The 18586-nt window shown below is 47.7% G+C and overlaps 1 protein-coding gene across 2 annotated transcripts in view; it reads right to left on the bottom strand.

Moving 5' to 3' along the window:
* LTF (lactotransferrin) overlaps nt 1-6858 on the bottom strand; it is a 29487-nt gene extending 22629 nt beyond the window's left edge. For both annotated transcript variants that reach the window (XM_037730949.1, XM_017521704.1), the window contains exons 1-2: nt 6578-6858; nt 1344-1507 (exon numbers count right to left, since the gene is read on the bottom strand). In XM_037730949.1, coding sequence (XP_037586877.1) covers nt 1344-1507; nt 6578-6620 — 207 coding nt within the window. In that variant the 5' untranslated portion in view covers nt 6621-6858. The remainder of the gene's footprint in view (nt 1-1343; nt 1508-6577) is intronic.
* Nucleotides 6859-18586: the final 11728 nt, after the last annotated feature.

The raw sequence follows: 18586 nt of genomic DNA, 5'->3' as shown, positions 1-18586 counted from the left end.
CCTAAACTGCCCCCTAGTTTTTCAATGATATGAATTTTATTTTTAACCATTTAATCTATATCAACTTTATTTGAGTGAATGCTATGTAGTAGTGATTTCAAACAGAAATCTTATTTTCCGAGATCAGATAAGATAGGATGCCTTCAGGGTGGAATGGCCGTAGACAGGATTTTATTTTAAAAGGCAGATTTTGTGACTTCCTTCACATATATTCAGATTGAGTAGGTTAGAATAGAGCCTAGGAATCTGCATTTTAAACAAGTAAGAGATGCTGGTGCTGTTATTTATTTATTTATTTATTGAAATGGAGTCTCACTCTTGTTGCAAAGGCTGAAGTGCAAGGCACAATCTCAGCTCACAGCACTCTCTGCCTCCCGGATTCAAGCAATTCTCCTGCCTTGGCCTCCCAAGTAGCTGGGATTACAGATGCTTGCCAGCAGGCCCGGCTAATTGTTGTATTTTTAGTAGAGATGGGATTTCACCATGTTGGCCAGGCTGGTCTCAAACTCCTGACCTCAGGTGATCCTCCCACCTCGGCCTCCCAAAGTGCTGAGATTACAGGTGTGAGCCACCGCGCCCAGCTGCTGGTGCTGTTTACATGCAGGTAATAGTTGTAAAAACATAGCCTAAAACATTGATTAAACTAGATTTTTCCCTAAGTACTATCCTAATACTCCACTGTATTTATAAGGTAATCCTATGAGGTTGCCTTGGGAACTTTTACGCAAATTGTCCACTGTGCTGGAGGTGAGTACACATGATTATGTGGCAGGTACATAGAATATATTTGTTGAATGAATGAGTAAATATTATTTCAGTAGATCTTACACCTCTCAAAAAATAAAAGGAATGAGAAATCATACACAAGTCACGATACCCTTTTCTCTCTCTCTGAAACTGTCTTGGACAAAAGTCTTTCCAATGCCTGGCACCCTGGCAGGTCCTGCTCTAGCCATGTGATGTGGTGATGGTGACCAGGACAAGCTTCTTTCTCACGGGGTTTAGAGGTCATGACTCTTAGGGAGGATTTCTCTCTCTGAGTAACCTTGTTTTTCGCCAATGCTATGTATTCATCAAATACAACTGCTTACGTTTCATTTCAGAACGGTTGTTATTAACAGTTTCTGTGGAGGCCCCAGGTTCCCCACACATGGTCTCTCCACTTAAGCTCCTTTCTTTCTGCTCTGAAAATAGCACAATTCCTTGAGAGAGAGGACGGCTCCAACTGACAGTTGCCCAAAAGGTGAAGCAGAGGAAGTAAGGGGAGAGCATGGCCTATGTTTTTCCATTTCCCTCTCCCTTCCATTCAGCGTGGTCCCAACCAACACCCGGCACTGACTCACCGCAATGGCTTCCATACACCTGGTTGAGGAGGTTCTCTTTATGCAGCTGACAGGAGGGCCACCCACTTTTTTCAGGCTCCTTTGCCATTGGATGCATTTTGTGCCCTCAGGTTTGGATACAGTGCACCATCGAACGCTCCGCCTAGGGGCAGCCAGACACAGTCCTGGGAGAGAGAGGCCAAGGAGTAAGGACTCAACCGCTGACTGAGGGAGTGGCCACCGCACCCTCTGATGGAGTTTTCCAGACTCCTCCCTGGCTCTCAGCTGCCCTCCTTCCCTCTCCATTTCATGGCTACGTCCAGCCATTCTCCACAAGGGGAGGCATCTTGATGGACTAACAGGATCTCCGCATTGGCGAGGGGTCTGTGATTCTCAGTAAATTAGAGGAGAAAGCTCCTCTAGATTATTTTTATTCCTATGAGTTTGACATGTTACCTACCCCTTAAAAAATGATAGTGACCCCTCACATCAATTATGAAATTCTTCTACCTGCTTTGGCCCCTTTGAAGCTGGAAGGTAGGCAGGAAAGGAGTCATTGCTCCTGTTTTACTGATGTGGAAGTTGGCTCCTAAGGAGGCTGAGTGACTCACCACTCAGCAGTGCACAGCCCAGCTGAGCATCCAGATTGTTTTGTCCGTAAGTGTCTCCCCAGGGAATGCCAAAGGAACAAAGGAGGATATGCCTGACTTGATTGGTAGCTGCAGCAAATGGTAAGTCAATGGCCATGGGGACAAATCGGTTGGTTGGTGTGCCTGAGCTACCACCATTCACTCTGTACAGAAAGACTGGTTCTCCTGTTGAGCCTGCTTTTGTTGCTCATATCCATGCAATTAGGGAGGAAGATGCATTGAATTTACTCACCTGGTTGCCTGATAAAAGGCATCTACAAAAAACTTGCAGTGAGCATTATACTAAAATGGTGAAAGGCTGAATGCTTTCCATGTAAGATCAGGAGTGATGAGAGAGTGTCATCACTCACCTCTTCTGTTCAACAGTGTTAGAGATTCTAGTCACAGCAATAAGGCACAAAAAAGAAATGAAAGACACTCATATTGGAAAGAAAGAAGTAAAACTGCCTTTGTTTTCAGGTAACATGATCTATGTGGAAAATACTGAACAGTCTATAAAGTACCACTAGAACGAATAAGCAAGTACAGCCAGGCCACAGGATAGAAGATCAATACACAAAAATTGACCATATTTTTGCATACAGCATAGAACAATCTAAAAATGAAATTAAGAACATAAATCTAGATAGTATAACATCAAAAAGAATTTAATACTTGGTCGATAAATGATATGAACAGACATTTGCCAAAGTAGATATGCAAACGGACAGTAAGCACATGAAAAGGGGCTCAGTATCATTAGTCAGTCAAAAAACACAAATCGAAAATGCAATAGAATGTCATTTCACACCCACGGGTTACAATAGCTGAAACAGACAATGACACATATTGGCGTGAGGATGTGGAGAAATGGGAACCCTCATACATTGCTGAGAATGTAAAATGGCACAGCCACTTTGTAAAACAGGCTGACAGCTTCTCAAAATGTGAAGCACAGAGTTCCAATAGAACCCAGCAATTGCATTTTGAGGAATATAGCCAAAAGAAATACTATAAAAACCTATTGTACATAAAGACTTGTGCATGAATGTTGGCAGCAGTGTTATTCAGAATAGTAGAAAACTGGAAACAGCCTAAATGTCCAATAACTGGTGAATATACATCCACTTAATGGAATAGTACTCAGCAATGATTTCAGGAAAGAACCACTGACGTGCCCTACCACATGAACGAGCCCCATTTGTGCTCAGGGAAAGAAACCAGGTGCAAGAGACCACATACTGTATGATTCCACTTGTATGAAATGTCCAGAAAAGGCAATTTTATAGACACAAGAAAAGAGATTAGTGGTTGTCTGATGCTGGAGTAGAAACGAACATTAACAATAAACAGACATGAGGGACCTTTACTGTGGGGGATAGAAGCATTCTAAAACTTATTTATGGTGATGGTTGCACCACTTGGTAAGATTACTAAAAAGAATTGTACACAAATAGGTGAATTTTTTATGATATATAAAATATACCTCAGTAAAGTTGTTACCAACACACACACACACACAGAGTTGTAAAAGCCCTCTGCCCTTTGGATGTACTATGGGGTAGAATGTTCAGCCTCTGCTGCCTCCTGTTTCTGAGCCATCCCATCATGATGAGAGCCACCCATGGCACTTGCAGAGGGCTGGGGACTGTGGTCAAGAGGCCTGTAGCTCCCAGGCTGAGTCTGCAGGGGCTTGGGGCACCCAGCTGCAACACTCCCCCTTCACCCACCCTCATCCTGGGGAAATCCCAGGGAATACAGTCTTGCCTTGGAAGCCTTTATGGAACTATCCCACACTGACAATTAACCCAATCAGATTCAGCCATTTGTGACCCAGGGAGCACTAACTGGATGCCTGCTGTATACACAGCATTGTGTGTCATGCAAGGAATGTGTAAGCAGACAGGACCAGACTTCACTTCTCACTGGGGAGGCAAAAATCCAATGGCGGATGTGCTAAAAGAGAACAAATACCAAACCAGGAATGAGGTCCCTATGATTTCAGTGCGTAAATAGGTGGGGGACATTCCAGGAGGTGGAAGAACGGCCCGTGTGCCCAGCTCCTGTTGTAGGCATGTTCTGTGCCAGGTGCTTTACTCAGCACTTCTCCATTAGTTGCCCCAGCTCCTCTGTGTTGTAACTTCTACCAACATCTCCATTCTCCAGGGGAGGACACTATGGCTTTAACTAGTTATGTGGTTTGTGGAGGTTCCCATAGCTAATAGGTGTTGGATCTGGGACTCAAACTTAAGCAGTCAGACACTAAACTCCCCTGCTCTTACCACGGGCTAGCCTGCCTATTTAGGTTGGCAAAGGTAGAGACGGGTTGGAGATGGGGCTAGAAAAGGGTCTTGGTCAGATCATGGAAAATCTCCAATGCTGGTCCAGGAAGGTCTTATTCAGGATGCAGTGAAGCTGTGACTCATGGAAGAAGCTGGAGACTGGTGCTCTCCCTAGGGCAGGGGCAGAGTGAACTCAGACCTGGGATTTGGGAACAAGCAGAGAAGTTATGGCCATGGAAGACACCAGCAAAGGACTGGTCTGAGTAGAGAGAAGGGATGGCATTGAGAATGGAGAAGGGGGGCGGGGACAGGGAGGTGGTGTCAGAAATCAGCTTGGTAATGGGTGGGTTCTGGGGGTGAAGGGAGAGAGTAAAATGCAAGACCATGCTTCAAGCCAGACGTGGAGGCTGAACAGTGACGGGAACCTGTGAACAGAGTTTATTTCTTCCTCTGAGAGGAGATGAACCAGGGTGACTAAAGGACCACTAAGTGCCCTTCCAGGATTCCCAGTCCCCAACCCTCCAAACACCAGGTGAAGGCTCCAAGCTCTTACCTCCCAGCTCTGGACCTATTTGAACCCTAAGCTCTTACTTCCCAGCTCTGGAGCTGTGTGAACCCCAAGCTCTTACCCCCCCAGCACTTGAGCTGTGTGACCCCCTGAAGCAGGTTTGGGTCTGGCCCCTTCCAAATCCTCAACCCAGCACTTGTATTCAGTATCAGGCACTCAAATGCTGCCCACCAGGTTTGGCTGCACTCTGGCTAAAGCATACATTCTGGGCAGACATGCAGTGCCCTGGCCCAGAAGGCAGGTGCCAGGACAGGAGTTACTCTCTCCAACTACCCACACAGCTCATGGTAGGGCCCAGGAAGACGGGTGAGTTTGATGGGAAACCTCATGAGTGCCTCCCAGCCCATGGTTCCAGGGGATGAGCAGACAGACTCCCCCACCCACTGCTCACACAGCTTAGATCCAGCTGGCCCCATTCACCCAACTTCTGCCAGCCTGGACACCCACGGGGAACAGGGCAGGAATCCCACAGGGCAACTGCCACCCCTTCCTCAGCAAGGACAGGGGTTTCAGCGGCTTTTTGGGGTACAGGCCACCATCCCAATTGACTGCAGGATTCAAACTGCAGACCTCAGTAGGCACCAAAACAACCAAAGATCCAAGTGAATATGAAACCCAGTGGTGCAACTCTCAGCCAGAATCCTGGACCATAGCCCGTGACCACTTCCAGGAAGTCAAGGCTTCCTTCCTCTCCCGCCCCTCCCAGGTGGCCCTAACCCTGTGAAACAGGCCACTTGCCCTGGAGCTTGAGGGGAAGAGAACAGTCAGGTCCTGGCCAGGCCCAATCTGCCTTAGAGAAGAGAAGAATGACCAACACCCACGGGAAGGAATTTGGAGCAAGAGACCAGAAGGGCAGGGACAAGGATGGGTTCAGGCTCCCACTGCTGCTCTCTATCCAGGAAGCTCCCAGCCTTAGATAGATGCCTAAGACAGGAGGCTGCGCTGGGCTGGGGAGGTGTGACACCTGGGCTTTCGCTGCGCCCCCTCCCGCTGCCTAGGTCCTGATGCCCATCACAGCCCTTTCTGCTGCAGCCTGGGACCTTCCCCTCCCTACGTTGCAGGGAGCTCCACACCCACACATGGAGGTCACTAATGTGCAGCGCAGGGGAAGGCCCCCTGAGCACCCCAGAAATGACTTTGATTATAGAACTAACAATTGTTTTCTTCCTTCAGCTCCTCCTTTTCTCTCGCACACATTTCCGTCTCAAACCCTCTGACACAGGGTTCTATCAGGGGCACTGCACCCCTCCCCACCCCTCTGCCGAGGAAGGTGTGCGAATGCCCCACCCCCTCCTCACAACCCTGTGGACCCACGGTTAGGCCATTTCAAGTGAACAGACTCAGTCTCACAAAGGCTCTGCCTTGCTGGGGTCTCGCAGTCCTCGCAGGAGTTAGGATCTGGTCTCGGGTCCTTGAGCTAGTCGCTCACCCTCTCTGAGCCTCACTTTCCTCCCATGAAAACGGTGTAACAAAACAATGGGGACCAAATCCGTAGGCGGGACACAATGGGACAGGGGCCTGCGAGGCCTTTTGAGAAGCTCTGCGCAGCGCTAGGCGTGCCCCGACCCGGCTTAGAGGAGCCCAGCTCCTGCTCCTCCGCAGGTGGGAAAGAGATCTGGCCCCTCGTCCCAGCCGCTTCCCGGCTGCAGGCGCAGGGACCCCAGGGGCTCAGAGATCCCGCGCCCAGCCAAGCGGACACAGGGAACAAGGCGCCTAGTAGGCAGGACGCAGGAGACGCCCATGAGGCTGGGCACGCCCCCAGGCACCTGCACTCACCGAGGGCCCCTAGGAACAGCAGGGCGGGGAAGGCAAGCTTCATGTCTGTGGTCTGGAGGCGACTTGGCAAACGAAGGCTCTGCCACCTGTGCCTGCCCTGCGCCCCTTTATTCAGGGCTTTGCCCCGCCCTGTTGCCCAATAGACGCCCCGTTCCTCCCCACTCCCCGCGGCCAGGTCTGCTTGTTCCTTGAGGATCCAGGCTCCAAAAAGCCCTGAGGCTGGGCAGGACTCACACCAAGCGGCAGGGAGAGGAAAGCCAGCCCGCACCTCACCTGCCCTGCTTCTGCCTGGCTACTGTGATGCTCTCTCTCTCACACTAGTCTGCAAGCCCCTAGGAGTCGCAGCCCCCTGAGCCGTGTCCCCGCTCTGGTCTCAGAGCCTTCTAGAGGACAGGACACAGAGCAGAGTATCTTTACCTGAAGATCGCCCTGACCTGTGAGACTGCTATCTTCCTATCTTCCTCAGTAGACGACCTGGAAGGTGCCTAGGAGCCAGTTAGGGCAGGTAGGTTTGCTTCCACCTTGGCTCAGCAGTGAACTGAGAGTTGTAAAGGTGACCCAACTGCACTCAGCAGCAGCCTGGGGACAGCCCACAGAGAAAAGAGAGGCTGCCTAGAGTCCCAGGCAGGCTGCCCCAGAAAACAGATGGGGGTCCCAGAGGGGAACAACCACTGCCCAGGGCTGGCTCCATGTTCTTATTTGCCAATGAGAAAGGTGCCCTATGGCTAACATGCCCTACCACATTTTTTTTCTTTTTTCTCCACCTCCTTCTTCGCCTTTTTTGGTGTTACCAGTATTCGGTAGAAAATGGGAACCTCATCTTAATAATTGCCATAAATGTCAGATTTTAAAATTCAAAAGCAAGAATACTGCTTCTAAGAATACATCTCCTAAATACATTCCCACGACACACAACAGCCAGGTACAACGGTCTCCAGGCCATCACTGTATGCCGTTAATCAGTTGGAAGCAAACTAAACATCCACTTCTGGGTGAGTTCACAAAGAGTATTATGTCTGCGGGACACACCGGGGGCCTCAGAAAGAACAAGGCAACCCTGTGTGTACGGGTGTGAACTTAGCCCAAGAGGAACTCTCATGCCTAGAATCCCAGCATTTTAGGAGGCCAAGATGGGAGGATTGCTTGAGCCCAGAATTTCAAGACTAGCCTGGGCAACATAGGGAAAGCCCTATCATCTCTACAAATAATACAAAAATTAGCCCAGTATGGTGGTGTGTGCCTGTGGTCCCAGCTACTTAGGAGGCTAAGGTGAGAGGACCATTTGAGCCTGAGAGATGGAGGCCGCAGTGAGCCATGATTGTGCCACTGCACTCCAGCCTGGACAACAGGGGAAGACTCTGTTCCCCTCCCCTCACCAAAAAAATTAACTAAGTAAAGAAGCAAGATACTAACAGTGAGGGTAATAATAGGTCACCTGAACGCCTTTCTCAGCAGGTGAGTCTGGCCAATATGTGACTCTGAAATCTGCCTATTCTGAAAAGCTGGTCTTGACTGTTTAGACTACTTGGTACTAAAAAGCATTTCCTGGAGCAGATGGGCAATGCCCCAGGGAGCCAGTTCTGCCAGAGCAAGCATGCAGTAGGCACCTAGCCATGGAGAAGCAGACTCAGCCTGAGGTGGCGAGGCCACCAAGAAGGCTGGGGAGCACCTCCATCCCTGGGCATGATCCTGCCAAGGTGCAGGGTGGAGGCTAATCAGGGATCCTGCTTGACGGGCATGAGACTGAGCTCTGGGATTTGGTGCTGGAATCACCAGCTGGGGTATGGGGTGACAGATCCAAGGTCTCTCATTGTTTGGAAACATGATATTACATCATTAAAAGTTGCCTTCATCAATAATTGCAATAAGCTCTTTCAAAAATACTGAAGAAATACAAAATTGACTAATTCCCAGAAGTGTTGAAGCATCTTTGTACCTACGTTGGCAACTAGACTTTTCATCATTATAAAAGAAGAAACATCATAACCCATGCCTCTATTTCTGAGTTCAAATTTTTAAAAAAGGATGGCTGGGAGTTCAGAGGTCCCTAGATCCTCTTAAGTATGTTACAGTGTTGGCAAGAACACGGAGAACCTGAGGCCACCACCAACAGGCTCAGCTTAAGGAGTGCTTTGAAGGCGGGATGGGTAGGCAATAGGGCAGACTGTTTTCCTTCTGTGCCTTTTGGGAACAGCCCAGCCCCAGGGCAGGGATGTGTGCATCTGGACACAGGCAGGGCAGCCCCCAAAGGCCATCTGCACAGAAGGCTGCTGTCGGGGGTGGGTCTGCCCCGAGAAACAAGCTTTACTGATCTATTAACAGCATTCCTTCATGCATGCATGCCAGAACTGTTGGATGCCATGAGAGACAGAGAAAAGACAGGTCTGTCCTTGCCCTCAGGAATGCACAGGACCATGGGGGAGAGGCAGGCACAGGAATGCATTTCTATTACAGAGGTTGCCTAAGAAGAGGCCAAGCAGTGTAAACCAAGTGAGTGTGAGGGCGGAATTCCTCCAGAGGAGGAATGACCAGCATTCATCATGAGGGCTCCAGAAGAACTCAAGGAAGATTTGGCCTGGGTACCTGAAGGAAGGGTGGGATTTCTACAGGCGGATCATTCAGTAAAGTAAAAACCACACAAGTAAAGGCTTGGGAGCATGAACCCAGTGACCAATTACCTGAGCACCAGGGACAACGAAAGGCAAAAAGTCTCTCTGGCTTTCTGGCCAGGCACTCTTTTTTTTTTTTTTTTTTTCCAGACAGGGTCTCCCTCTGTCACCCAGGCTGGAATGCAGTGGTGGTGCGATCACAGCTCACTGAAGTCTTGACCTCCTGGGCTCAAGCAATCCCCCCACCTTGGCCTCCCAAAGTGCTGGGATTATAGGCATAAGCCACCATACCCAGCCATGGCTTGGAACTCTTGTTGGAAGAAGAATTAACAAAATCCTCCTCTATCCTGAGCTCCACATCGTGTGTTCATCTGCCTCTGGACAGCTGCTCTTGCAGGTCCTATAGGTACCTAAATTTAATGCATCAAAAATGCAACTCACCTAGTCCCTTCTGCCCTTCTCTCATATTTCCTAACACTTTCCACCAAACCCACCAAGGAGCCACAGAGGCACCTCAGATTCTTCAGCCAGCTATCTCTGTGCATATTACAGGCATGTGATGGTCAATATCAGTTGAAGGAATGAATGAATAAATGAGGAGGAGGAACAGGCTAAGAAAGGGTCAAAGGATTTTGTTTACAATGTGCTGGGTCTGAAGGACAGTGAGGGTCAGAGCTTGCTAAGCCAGGCCAAGCCAAAGCCTGTGTCCATGGCCTCTTTAATTTATCCATTCATCCTACACTGCCTATGGGACATCTTCAACATCCCAGGAGTTGAGTCAGATCTCGAAGAGCCTGCGTGGAAGTAGAATGCAGGTTTCCAAATGCTGAGAGAGTAGCATGAGTTTAAGGAGCACGAAGAAGGTGGCTGCTCTGGAAACCATCATGCAGTGGCAAGAGCTAGTGTTCCGCAGGCAGGTGTGGGAGGCTGACTCCCTTCCCCCCAACCCTGCTCTACCCCACCCTCAAAACTGCCCCAGGGAACCTTTGCAGAATTGCAGGCCCAGGCCCCATCAGCAGGGCAAAGTCTCTGGCCAAGCTGAGTGCTCCTGTAAGCCGGTAAACCTCACACCCTGCCCTCTATTACCCTGTAGCTTCAAACCCCAAGAGGAATGTTGGGAAGGGGGTGTGAGATCTGGTTCCAGATGGGAGAAGGGAGAAAAGGCATTCCTGAGACATCTACTCACACTTGGACAACAGCTTGGCCAACAGGAGACCCCGGGCCTTGTTTCTTTTCCCTGCCAGTGGTGTGAGGTGGCTGACTTGAGAGCCACTTGTTAAATATTTAGGGATTTGGGTGGGTTAACTGATGGCAGCTTGATATCAGGTGCAGTAGATGTATTTATGCCGTGGAATTAGCAAATGCTGTGAATCAGGGCTCCCTCACTCCACGCCCCTGGAGGGCCGGTTAGCCAGCCCACAGCTGCCTGCGTTCACCACTGTTTAGCAGCATGCAGTGTCCACACGTGGGTGTGTTTGTGGGTGGCTATGCCATCCCTAGCAGAGAAACAGAATAATAATCCTTAATATTTGGGTGGCACTTTTAAATCCAAACTGCTCTCGGTGACTTTGTCTCATGGCTTTAACAGCAGCTCTGTGAGTTAAGACTGTCACTGTTTCCATTCTAAAAAGAGGTACTCTGAGCATTGCCTGAGGTCACACAGTGAGTGAGGTACAACTGCTATCCCCGAGTCTCCCATTGGGCCCATGGCCAGGAGCTTTCTTCTTCGTGGGCCAAGAACCCTCTGAGAGCTCAGGATGCAGAGACTGAGGCCCGGGGATCTCAGCAGAAAGGGAACCTGGCAAGAATTGAGCCCTTCTATGAAGCAGGCCCTGCCTGGCCCCTTCCACACACCAGCTAGCTTCTGCTGCTCTGGAAATACCATAGGTACTTGTTATACCTGTTTCCAGCTGAGTGGGCTTGGGCAGTGCACCTTGTTCATGACCTCTCAGCCAGTGAGCAGGAGAGCTAGACATCCACCCAGGACCCCATGCAGTGATTCCTTAGGGCCTTGGTGCCTCAGTGTCGATCATTTATTTGCTGATCAACCTGAAGAGAGGGCCAGAGAATGGGCGAGAATGAGAGAGAGATGGAGAGCTGCCTGTGTCTACCAACCCAGGTCTCCATGAGAGAGAGATGGAGAGCTGCCTGTGTCTACCAACCCAGGTCCCCACAAGATCCCAACACAGAGACAATGATCTCGAGAGAAAGGCCCTCACGTTTGGCCCCACATTGGCCCCTTTGAAGACAGCCAAAGGCCCTGAGAGTCTGGGCATGCTTCGGGCTCCTGGGAGCTGCCATCAGGAGGGAAGGTCTGCTAAAGGGCAGCAGGCAGGAAAACTGGCTTCATTAGCCAACGTGTATTGTTGCCAAATGTTGCCCAATTTACAAAAGTCCCACAGAGACAAGGAGCTTCTGTCTGCTTGGATCAGCCCTCTTCTTCCTCTTCCTCTTCCCTGCCTTCATCTAACCCTCCTCCTCTGCCCTCTGGGGCCTCCTCTCACAGGGACAGCCCTCCTGGGGCTGGCTTCTCCAAAGATCTGCTGAGCACACTCCCCAGTGGGCCAGGGAACAGCAGAAACAGCTGAAGCTTCCAGTCCCACCCCACTTCTGAGCTTTCAATTCTCCTGGCCAGATTTTCCTGGCAGAAATCTGAACTGAGCACCTAATCACCACATCCTTTCAGAATGTGCAGCAGGTCAGGCCCCAGGGAGAGCCTTCTGGGAAGGTGCTGGCCTGGAGGGAGCGTGTGTGTGGCCCAAGGCCAACCATGCAAATTTCTTCCCAGAAGGAATAAGGCCCTTGCCCTGGGAAAGCCCCAGGCAGGAAGCACCTGAGCTGCTGACCCATTGTGCTGCCCTCCTACAAGGCTGCTCTGGAGGGTGCTCCTTCACAGGCTTCATGGAGTTGGAGGCCTGTGTCTGCTGTGTGTGCCCTGCAAGGGCAAGATCCGCTGGATCCTTCACTCAGTAGGAGCCTGAGATGGGGGAGCAGAGGCATGAAGAGGCATGATTTTCCTCCACTTCTCTGGGTGAGGCTGCTCGTCCCCAACTCTTCCAGGCTAGAGATGCCCAGCTCCTCTGACCAGTCCTCAAGCCTCGCTACTGCTCTGGTGGTGGACTTCCTCATCCCACCATTCCTTTGTTCACCTGATAGCTGGGCAGATGGGAAGGCATGAGGAGAGATGTGGTTAGAAGCTCAGAGATGGGACTGGCCGGCTAGGAGAATCACTTGAACCAGTTCCACCCTAAACAGCTCCCTGGACCTCAGTCAGTCTTTCAACCTATCTAAGCCTTAGTTTCTCCATGTGTAAAGAAGAGATACAAATAATACCCACCATATAAGGTGGGTAGAATTAAAACTCGAGGTTGAGATGCTTGTGCGATGCTCAGTACAGGCAAGCTGTCATTGATATTTGCAGAGTCTCATGAGCCCCTGCTGTGTGCAAAAATCTCAGTTGGGCACAGAGGTTCAGGGTTGAGCAGGAGGGAGCCCAGCCTCTGGCGACACCTGGCCAGCGAGAGGGGCTACACTGACCCAGAGAGTCACCATCCTACTTGCAGAGAGTGTTGACAAAGGCTGCGGGGAGCTTTGAGAGTGGAGGAGAGAGTAGCACAGTCCATTCTCCCACATGCACTTCCTTCGAGGAGACCACACCGTGCCGCCAGCTGCCTGCCTTTCCTAGAGAGTTCACAGTCTAGATGGCCTACTCTCCACCTGTGGCTCTGTTCTAACCCTGCCTCCTCTCTTTCTCTGTCTGTTTCTCTCTCTCCTTGGCTTCCTTCTCCCTCTCTAGCTCTCTGTCTCTGTCTCCCTCTCTTCAACACCTATGTCTATAGGTGTGACAGATGCCCGCCATAGGGAGGGCTCTGACCCTGGCTGGGCTTCCTCTAGCTCAGATGTCTATAGGTGTGACGGATGCCCGCCATGGGGAGGGCTCTGACCCTGGCTGGGCTTCCTCTAGCTCAGATGTCTGTAGGTGTGACGGATGCCCGCCATGGGGAGGGCTCTGACCCTGGCTGGGCTTCCTCTAGCTCAGATGTCTGTAGGTGTGACGGATGCCCGCCATAGGGAGGGTTCTGATGCTGGCTGGGCTTCCTCTAGCTCAGTGCTTGTAACTACTGACACCTGTCCCTGCACCTGTCCCCTTACTCTGAGCTCCAGGAAGGAAGGGACTGTGGTTGACCAGCTCTGCATTCCCAGGGCCCACATCAAATCTTGGCCCAGGGGAGACCCTTCCTCAGGGCTGTTGACCAAGTGAGCATGGGGAGCAGAAGAGGACAAGCCCTGCATAAAGGCACATGGAGAAAGGAGAAGGGAGGGGGCCACTCAGTGCCCCTTCCTTGCCCTGAGCAGCCTCCACCTGTGTGTGTCTTGAGGATGGAGAGACTGAAGAGGAGATTTCTCCATCACCCCCAGAACCCAACACCCATCTGCAGGGAAGCTGGGACCTACTTCTCCTACTGAAAGTCCTTCTCTCCTGCAGCTCCATCAGTTTCCAAGAATAAGGAGCAAGGACACCGGGAGAATCAGGGCAGTGCCAATGATGAGCAAAAAGAAATATAAGGACTGGGGGCCATGGGGACAATTCCCCAAAATTTTAACATGCACCTGTTTCAAGGCCAGAGATACTGTCATCTTAGCCAATTATGTTTGTAGTCAGAGGCTTGTTGGAGCCTCCAGAGGGTCCTTGGCAGCTCAGGGCCTCCCTCTGTCGCTCTTTTTGGTCATGACTCTTTTCCAGTGACACCCCTCCCTTCCCATCCTTCCCTTCCCTCTCCCTCCCAGCTCTAGATTCTACCCTCCCTATTCCTCCCTCTACTCTTTTTTAGCTAAAACCAGAAGTAAAGCTAGCACAAACTCACATGACTTTAGGAGGCGCCTGCCATGAGCTGTGACATTTATAATGAGTGTTTTTACCAAAATTACACCCTTCCAAGGCCATGTGGCAGGCAAGCTAGAAGGACATCCTGTCCACTCATCCTTAGCCTCCTGTGGGGTCCTGTTGAAGGAGCGAGAAGGAGAAGAGACAGGGAGCAAGATGCCCCTTTTTCATGATCAACCTAGCAAAACTTCATCCTGAGCCAAGTCTCCCTCCAGAGGGTATTAATTTCCTGAAAATCAGTTTTGGAAAAGACTCTTGCGTGTGTGGAGGGGTGGAGGGGGAGAAAGAGAGAGAGGGTCTAACTATGTCCCCCAGGCTGGAGTGCAGTGGCACAGTATAGCTCACTGCAGCCTTGAACTCCTGGGCTCAAGCGATCCTCTTGAAGTTCAGCCACCTGGTCAGCCCTCTTGAATAGAGCTGACCTCCCCAGAACGTGTGTTGTTGGGGGAATTAGGGGAAGCTGTGGTCATGGGGCTAGAGACCAGGACAGCAATGCCTCTGAACCAATAATGTTGTTGCCAAATGTTGCCCCATTTGTAAAGGAAACAGCAATCAAAGAACTTCTCTCTGCTTGAAACAATCCTTCCTGCTCCTTCCCCCATCTTCTTCACCCCTCTCTGGAACCCCTCCGGGTGGCCTTCTCCTCACTCCATCCAGCAAGGTAGGGGTCAGACTCTCTGTATCTCTAGGTCAACGCTTGCGTGTCCTTACTGATTCCCCTTTCTCTTTCAGTCACTACCTGTCATCTGGGCTCACGTGCACTCAATTCTTCCTCCATCCTGCCTCTTGCGTCTGCCTGTTCCTTCCCATTCCATGGTTGGGAGATGACCCTGGACTCCTGCCTCAGCTTCTGACCGCTCTCCTGCCCCTCATCTCCCCAAGTGCACCCATCCCTGAGGGAAGCTTTCAGAACCACAGAGCTAACCATGGTTCCAAGGAATCTTTCCTTACCCTTCCCCTCCTTTCCCATAATCTGCTCCTGAAAAACCCCATTCTCCTTCCTCCTTTGGATTAATACTTTCTCTGTGCTGAAAAAAACTACTTTATTCTACTCTACTTGCTGAGGTGTACTCAACTGTGAACAGAACAGCTCAGGCTAGAAGTCCCACCAGCACCTCAAAACAGCATGTCCAACTTCCGGTTCTGGATCAAAATGGAATAGGCAAATCTCCTTCTATTCCTCCCACTAAGTACAGATTAAAATGCTAAAGATTATAGTAGTGGTGGCTTAAAACAACACAAATGTATTATCTTACCATACTAAAGGTCAGAGTTTCAAAATCAGCGGTGAACTAAAGAATGCAGGGCTGTTTTCCCTCTGGAGGCTCCAGGGGAAGTCCATTTCCTTATTTTTTTCACCTTCTAGAGGCTGATCCCAATTCTTGGATCTGGGCTCTACATCATTCTCCCCTCTGTTGTTCTCATCACATCCCCATCTCACAATCTGACCTTCCTGCCTCCCTCTTGTGAGAACCGTTGTGATTACATTGCGGCCATCCAGATAATCTCCCCATCTGAGGATCTTAATCACATCTGCAAAGTTCCTTTTGCCATTTAAGCTAACATATCTACAGGTTCCAGGAATTAGGACATGAACATCTTTGGGGTCCATTATTCAGCATACCACTCCAGTAGACTGTGATAAATCATGTGTGTGCTAAGTAATGCCTACAGTAACCACTAAGTAACCTATACAAAGATATATACTCAAAATCACTATAGGTACATCAAAATGGAATTCTAAAAAATATTTAAGTAACCCACAGGACTGTAAGAAAAAGAAAACAGCAAAATCTAAAAACAGAGAGAATACAATAAAATAAAATGGCAGGCTTAACACTAACATATTAATAATTACATAAGTAAATAGTCTAAATACTTCAATTAAAAGAATGGGATTGGAATACTGGATTAAAAAACATAACCCAGCTCTAAGGTGCCCACAAGAAACTCATTTAAAAAATGTAACAATGTAGGTAGAGTGAAAGTAAAATGATAGAAAAACATATACCATGCAAACATTAATAAAAAGGAAGCAGGAAGAGCTATATTAATATTAGATAAAGTTGAATTCAGGGCAAAGAAAATTACTAGGGGCAGAAAGAAGCATTATGTAATAATAAAACTTAAATACACCTAGACGTCATAGCAATCCAAAATGTTAGAGCTGCAAAATATGTTAGGAAAAATCTGATAGAACTAGAAAGAGAAATAGACTCCACAATTATAGTTGAAGACTTCAAACCCCTCTATCAACAAATAATAGAGCAAACAGAGACCAAATCAGCCAGGGTGTAGAAGAATTCAACAACACCATCAACCAGCAGAACTGAATCAACATTTACAGAGCCCTTTACCCAGCAACAGAATACGCATGCTTTTCAAGTTCCCATAGAATACTTACCAAGATAGACCATTTCCTGGGACAAAAAACAAACTTCAACATTTTTTTGAAAATTGAACTCATAAAAATTTATTCTCTGATCACAATGAAATCAAACTAGAAATCACTAGCAAAAAGATAGCAGAGGAATCTCCAAACACTTAGAAACCAAATATCACACTTCTAAATCATCAGTGGGTCAAAGAGGAAATCTCAAGTAAAATTTTTTTTAAATACATTGAACTTAATGAGAAGGAAAATACAACATATCAACATGTGTGGGATGCTGCTAAAGCAGTACTCAGAAATTCATAGCACCTAATAATTACATTAGAGGATAAAAAGTCTCATATCAACAATCTAAACTGCTACCTCAAGGAGCCTGAAAAGAGAGAACAAAATAAACCGAAAGCAAGCAAAAGAAAAAAAAAAAAACAGAAGCTATCATGACAGATCCTAAAGACAATGGAAGAATAATTCAAGGACTACTAAAAGGTCTCTACACACATACATTTGACAACTGATATGAAATTGACCAAGTTCTCCAAAAAAAACAAACTATCACAACTCACCCAATCTCAAACAGATCATCTGAGTTAAGAAACAGAAATCATGATTTTAAAACTCTCAAAAAAGAAATCTTCAGACTCAAAAGATTTCACTGTCAAATTCTACTAAATGTTTAAATAATTATCACCAATTCCACACAAACTCTTCCAAAACTGAGAAGAGGAAATTCTCTCCAATTCATTCCATGAGGCCTGTTTGTTACCAAGAAAGAGAAAGAAAGGAGAGGGTCATCTCCATCATTCTTGGGAGAAACTCCCTATGAGATGTCAGTCATTTTCTTCCGCTCTCCCCCTACACAGACAGACACACACACACACACACACACACACACACACACACACAACATACACACTCTCTCTCTCTCTCTCCCTCTTTCTCCCTCTCTCTCTCTCCCTCTCTCTCTCTTTCTCTCTCTTTCTTCATCTACTTTTCAACTCTATGACCCTGAAAGGCATTACCATGGGAACCGCATGGCTCCTTTGATCCAGCTGCAGTCAATTGACCATCAGAGACCACTGAACTCAAGCTGGCCAAGTAATCTTTTTTAACTTAAGAAAAACCTCTCATATAGAAAAATATAAAAACATAAATGTACAATTGAGCAAATTATCCCAAAGAACACTCATGTAACCACCACCCAGGTCACAGAAAACTGCCCACAAACAAAAACCCCTTATACCTCCACTCAACCCCACCCCCTCTCCCGACCTCTAAAGCTAGCTACTATTCTAATTTCTACACTAGACCTTAGATCTGCCTACTTCTGAATTTTATATAAATGGAATCATATAATATGTATTCTTTTGCATCTGATTTTCTTCACTCAACATTTTGCTTGTGAGATCATCCTTTTATTCATTTTCTAATTTTTATTTTATGTGGTAATAATTGCTGGAATTAGAAACACAATCTATTTTTGTATTTATCCTTCTGTCTGGCAAGCTCGTTAAATTCACTTATAAAATCTAATTACGTGGGAATTTCCACTAACATAATAATGAGAGCTTTATAATTTCCAGTGATTTTGCACTGGTTGGGACTTTCAGTACAATGTTGAATAGATATGGAGATAACAGCATCCAGGTCTTGTTCCTGATCTCTGAAGGCAAGCTTTCAACATTCTCTCCATTAAATATGATATCTATTTGCTGTTGGTTTTTTACACAGATATGTAGATTTTATAGAAACTTTTGTAGATTAAGGAAGTTCCTTTAGATAGTTAGTTATAAACATAAATGGATGTTGAATTTCAGCATCAACTGAGATAATAATTTGATTTTTCTCTTTAGTGATGAATCATACCAATTTATTTTCAAATACCAAGCCAAACTTACATTTTTCATGCCATTACATTCTGTAAATGGCAATATTTGTCTTTTAAAAATACACTTCTTATTGAAGTGTAGCATACATGCACATATATTACAGCAGATACACAAATCATAAATGTAGAGTTTGATGAATTTTTAAAATTCAAACACCTTGCTATAAAACAGCTCTCAAATAAAGGAAAAGAAGATCACCAGCCCATAAAAACTTTATACATGCCTCTTTCCAGTCAC

The sequence above is a fragment of the Cebus imitator genome, unplaced genomic scaffold, assembly GCF_001604975.1.
Source record: "Cebus imitator isolate Cc_AM_T3 unplaced genomic scaffold, Cebus_imitator-1.0 Scaffold0, whole genome shotgun sequence".
Classification (NCBI taxonomy): Eukaryota; Metazoa; Chordata; class Mammalia; order Primates; family Cebidae; genus Cebus; species Cebus imitator.
Note: the sequence above shows the minus strand (reverse complement) of the source record. Positions and strands in the feature narration are given on the sequence as shown.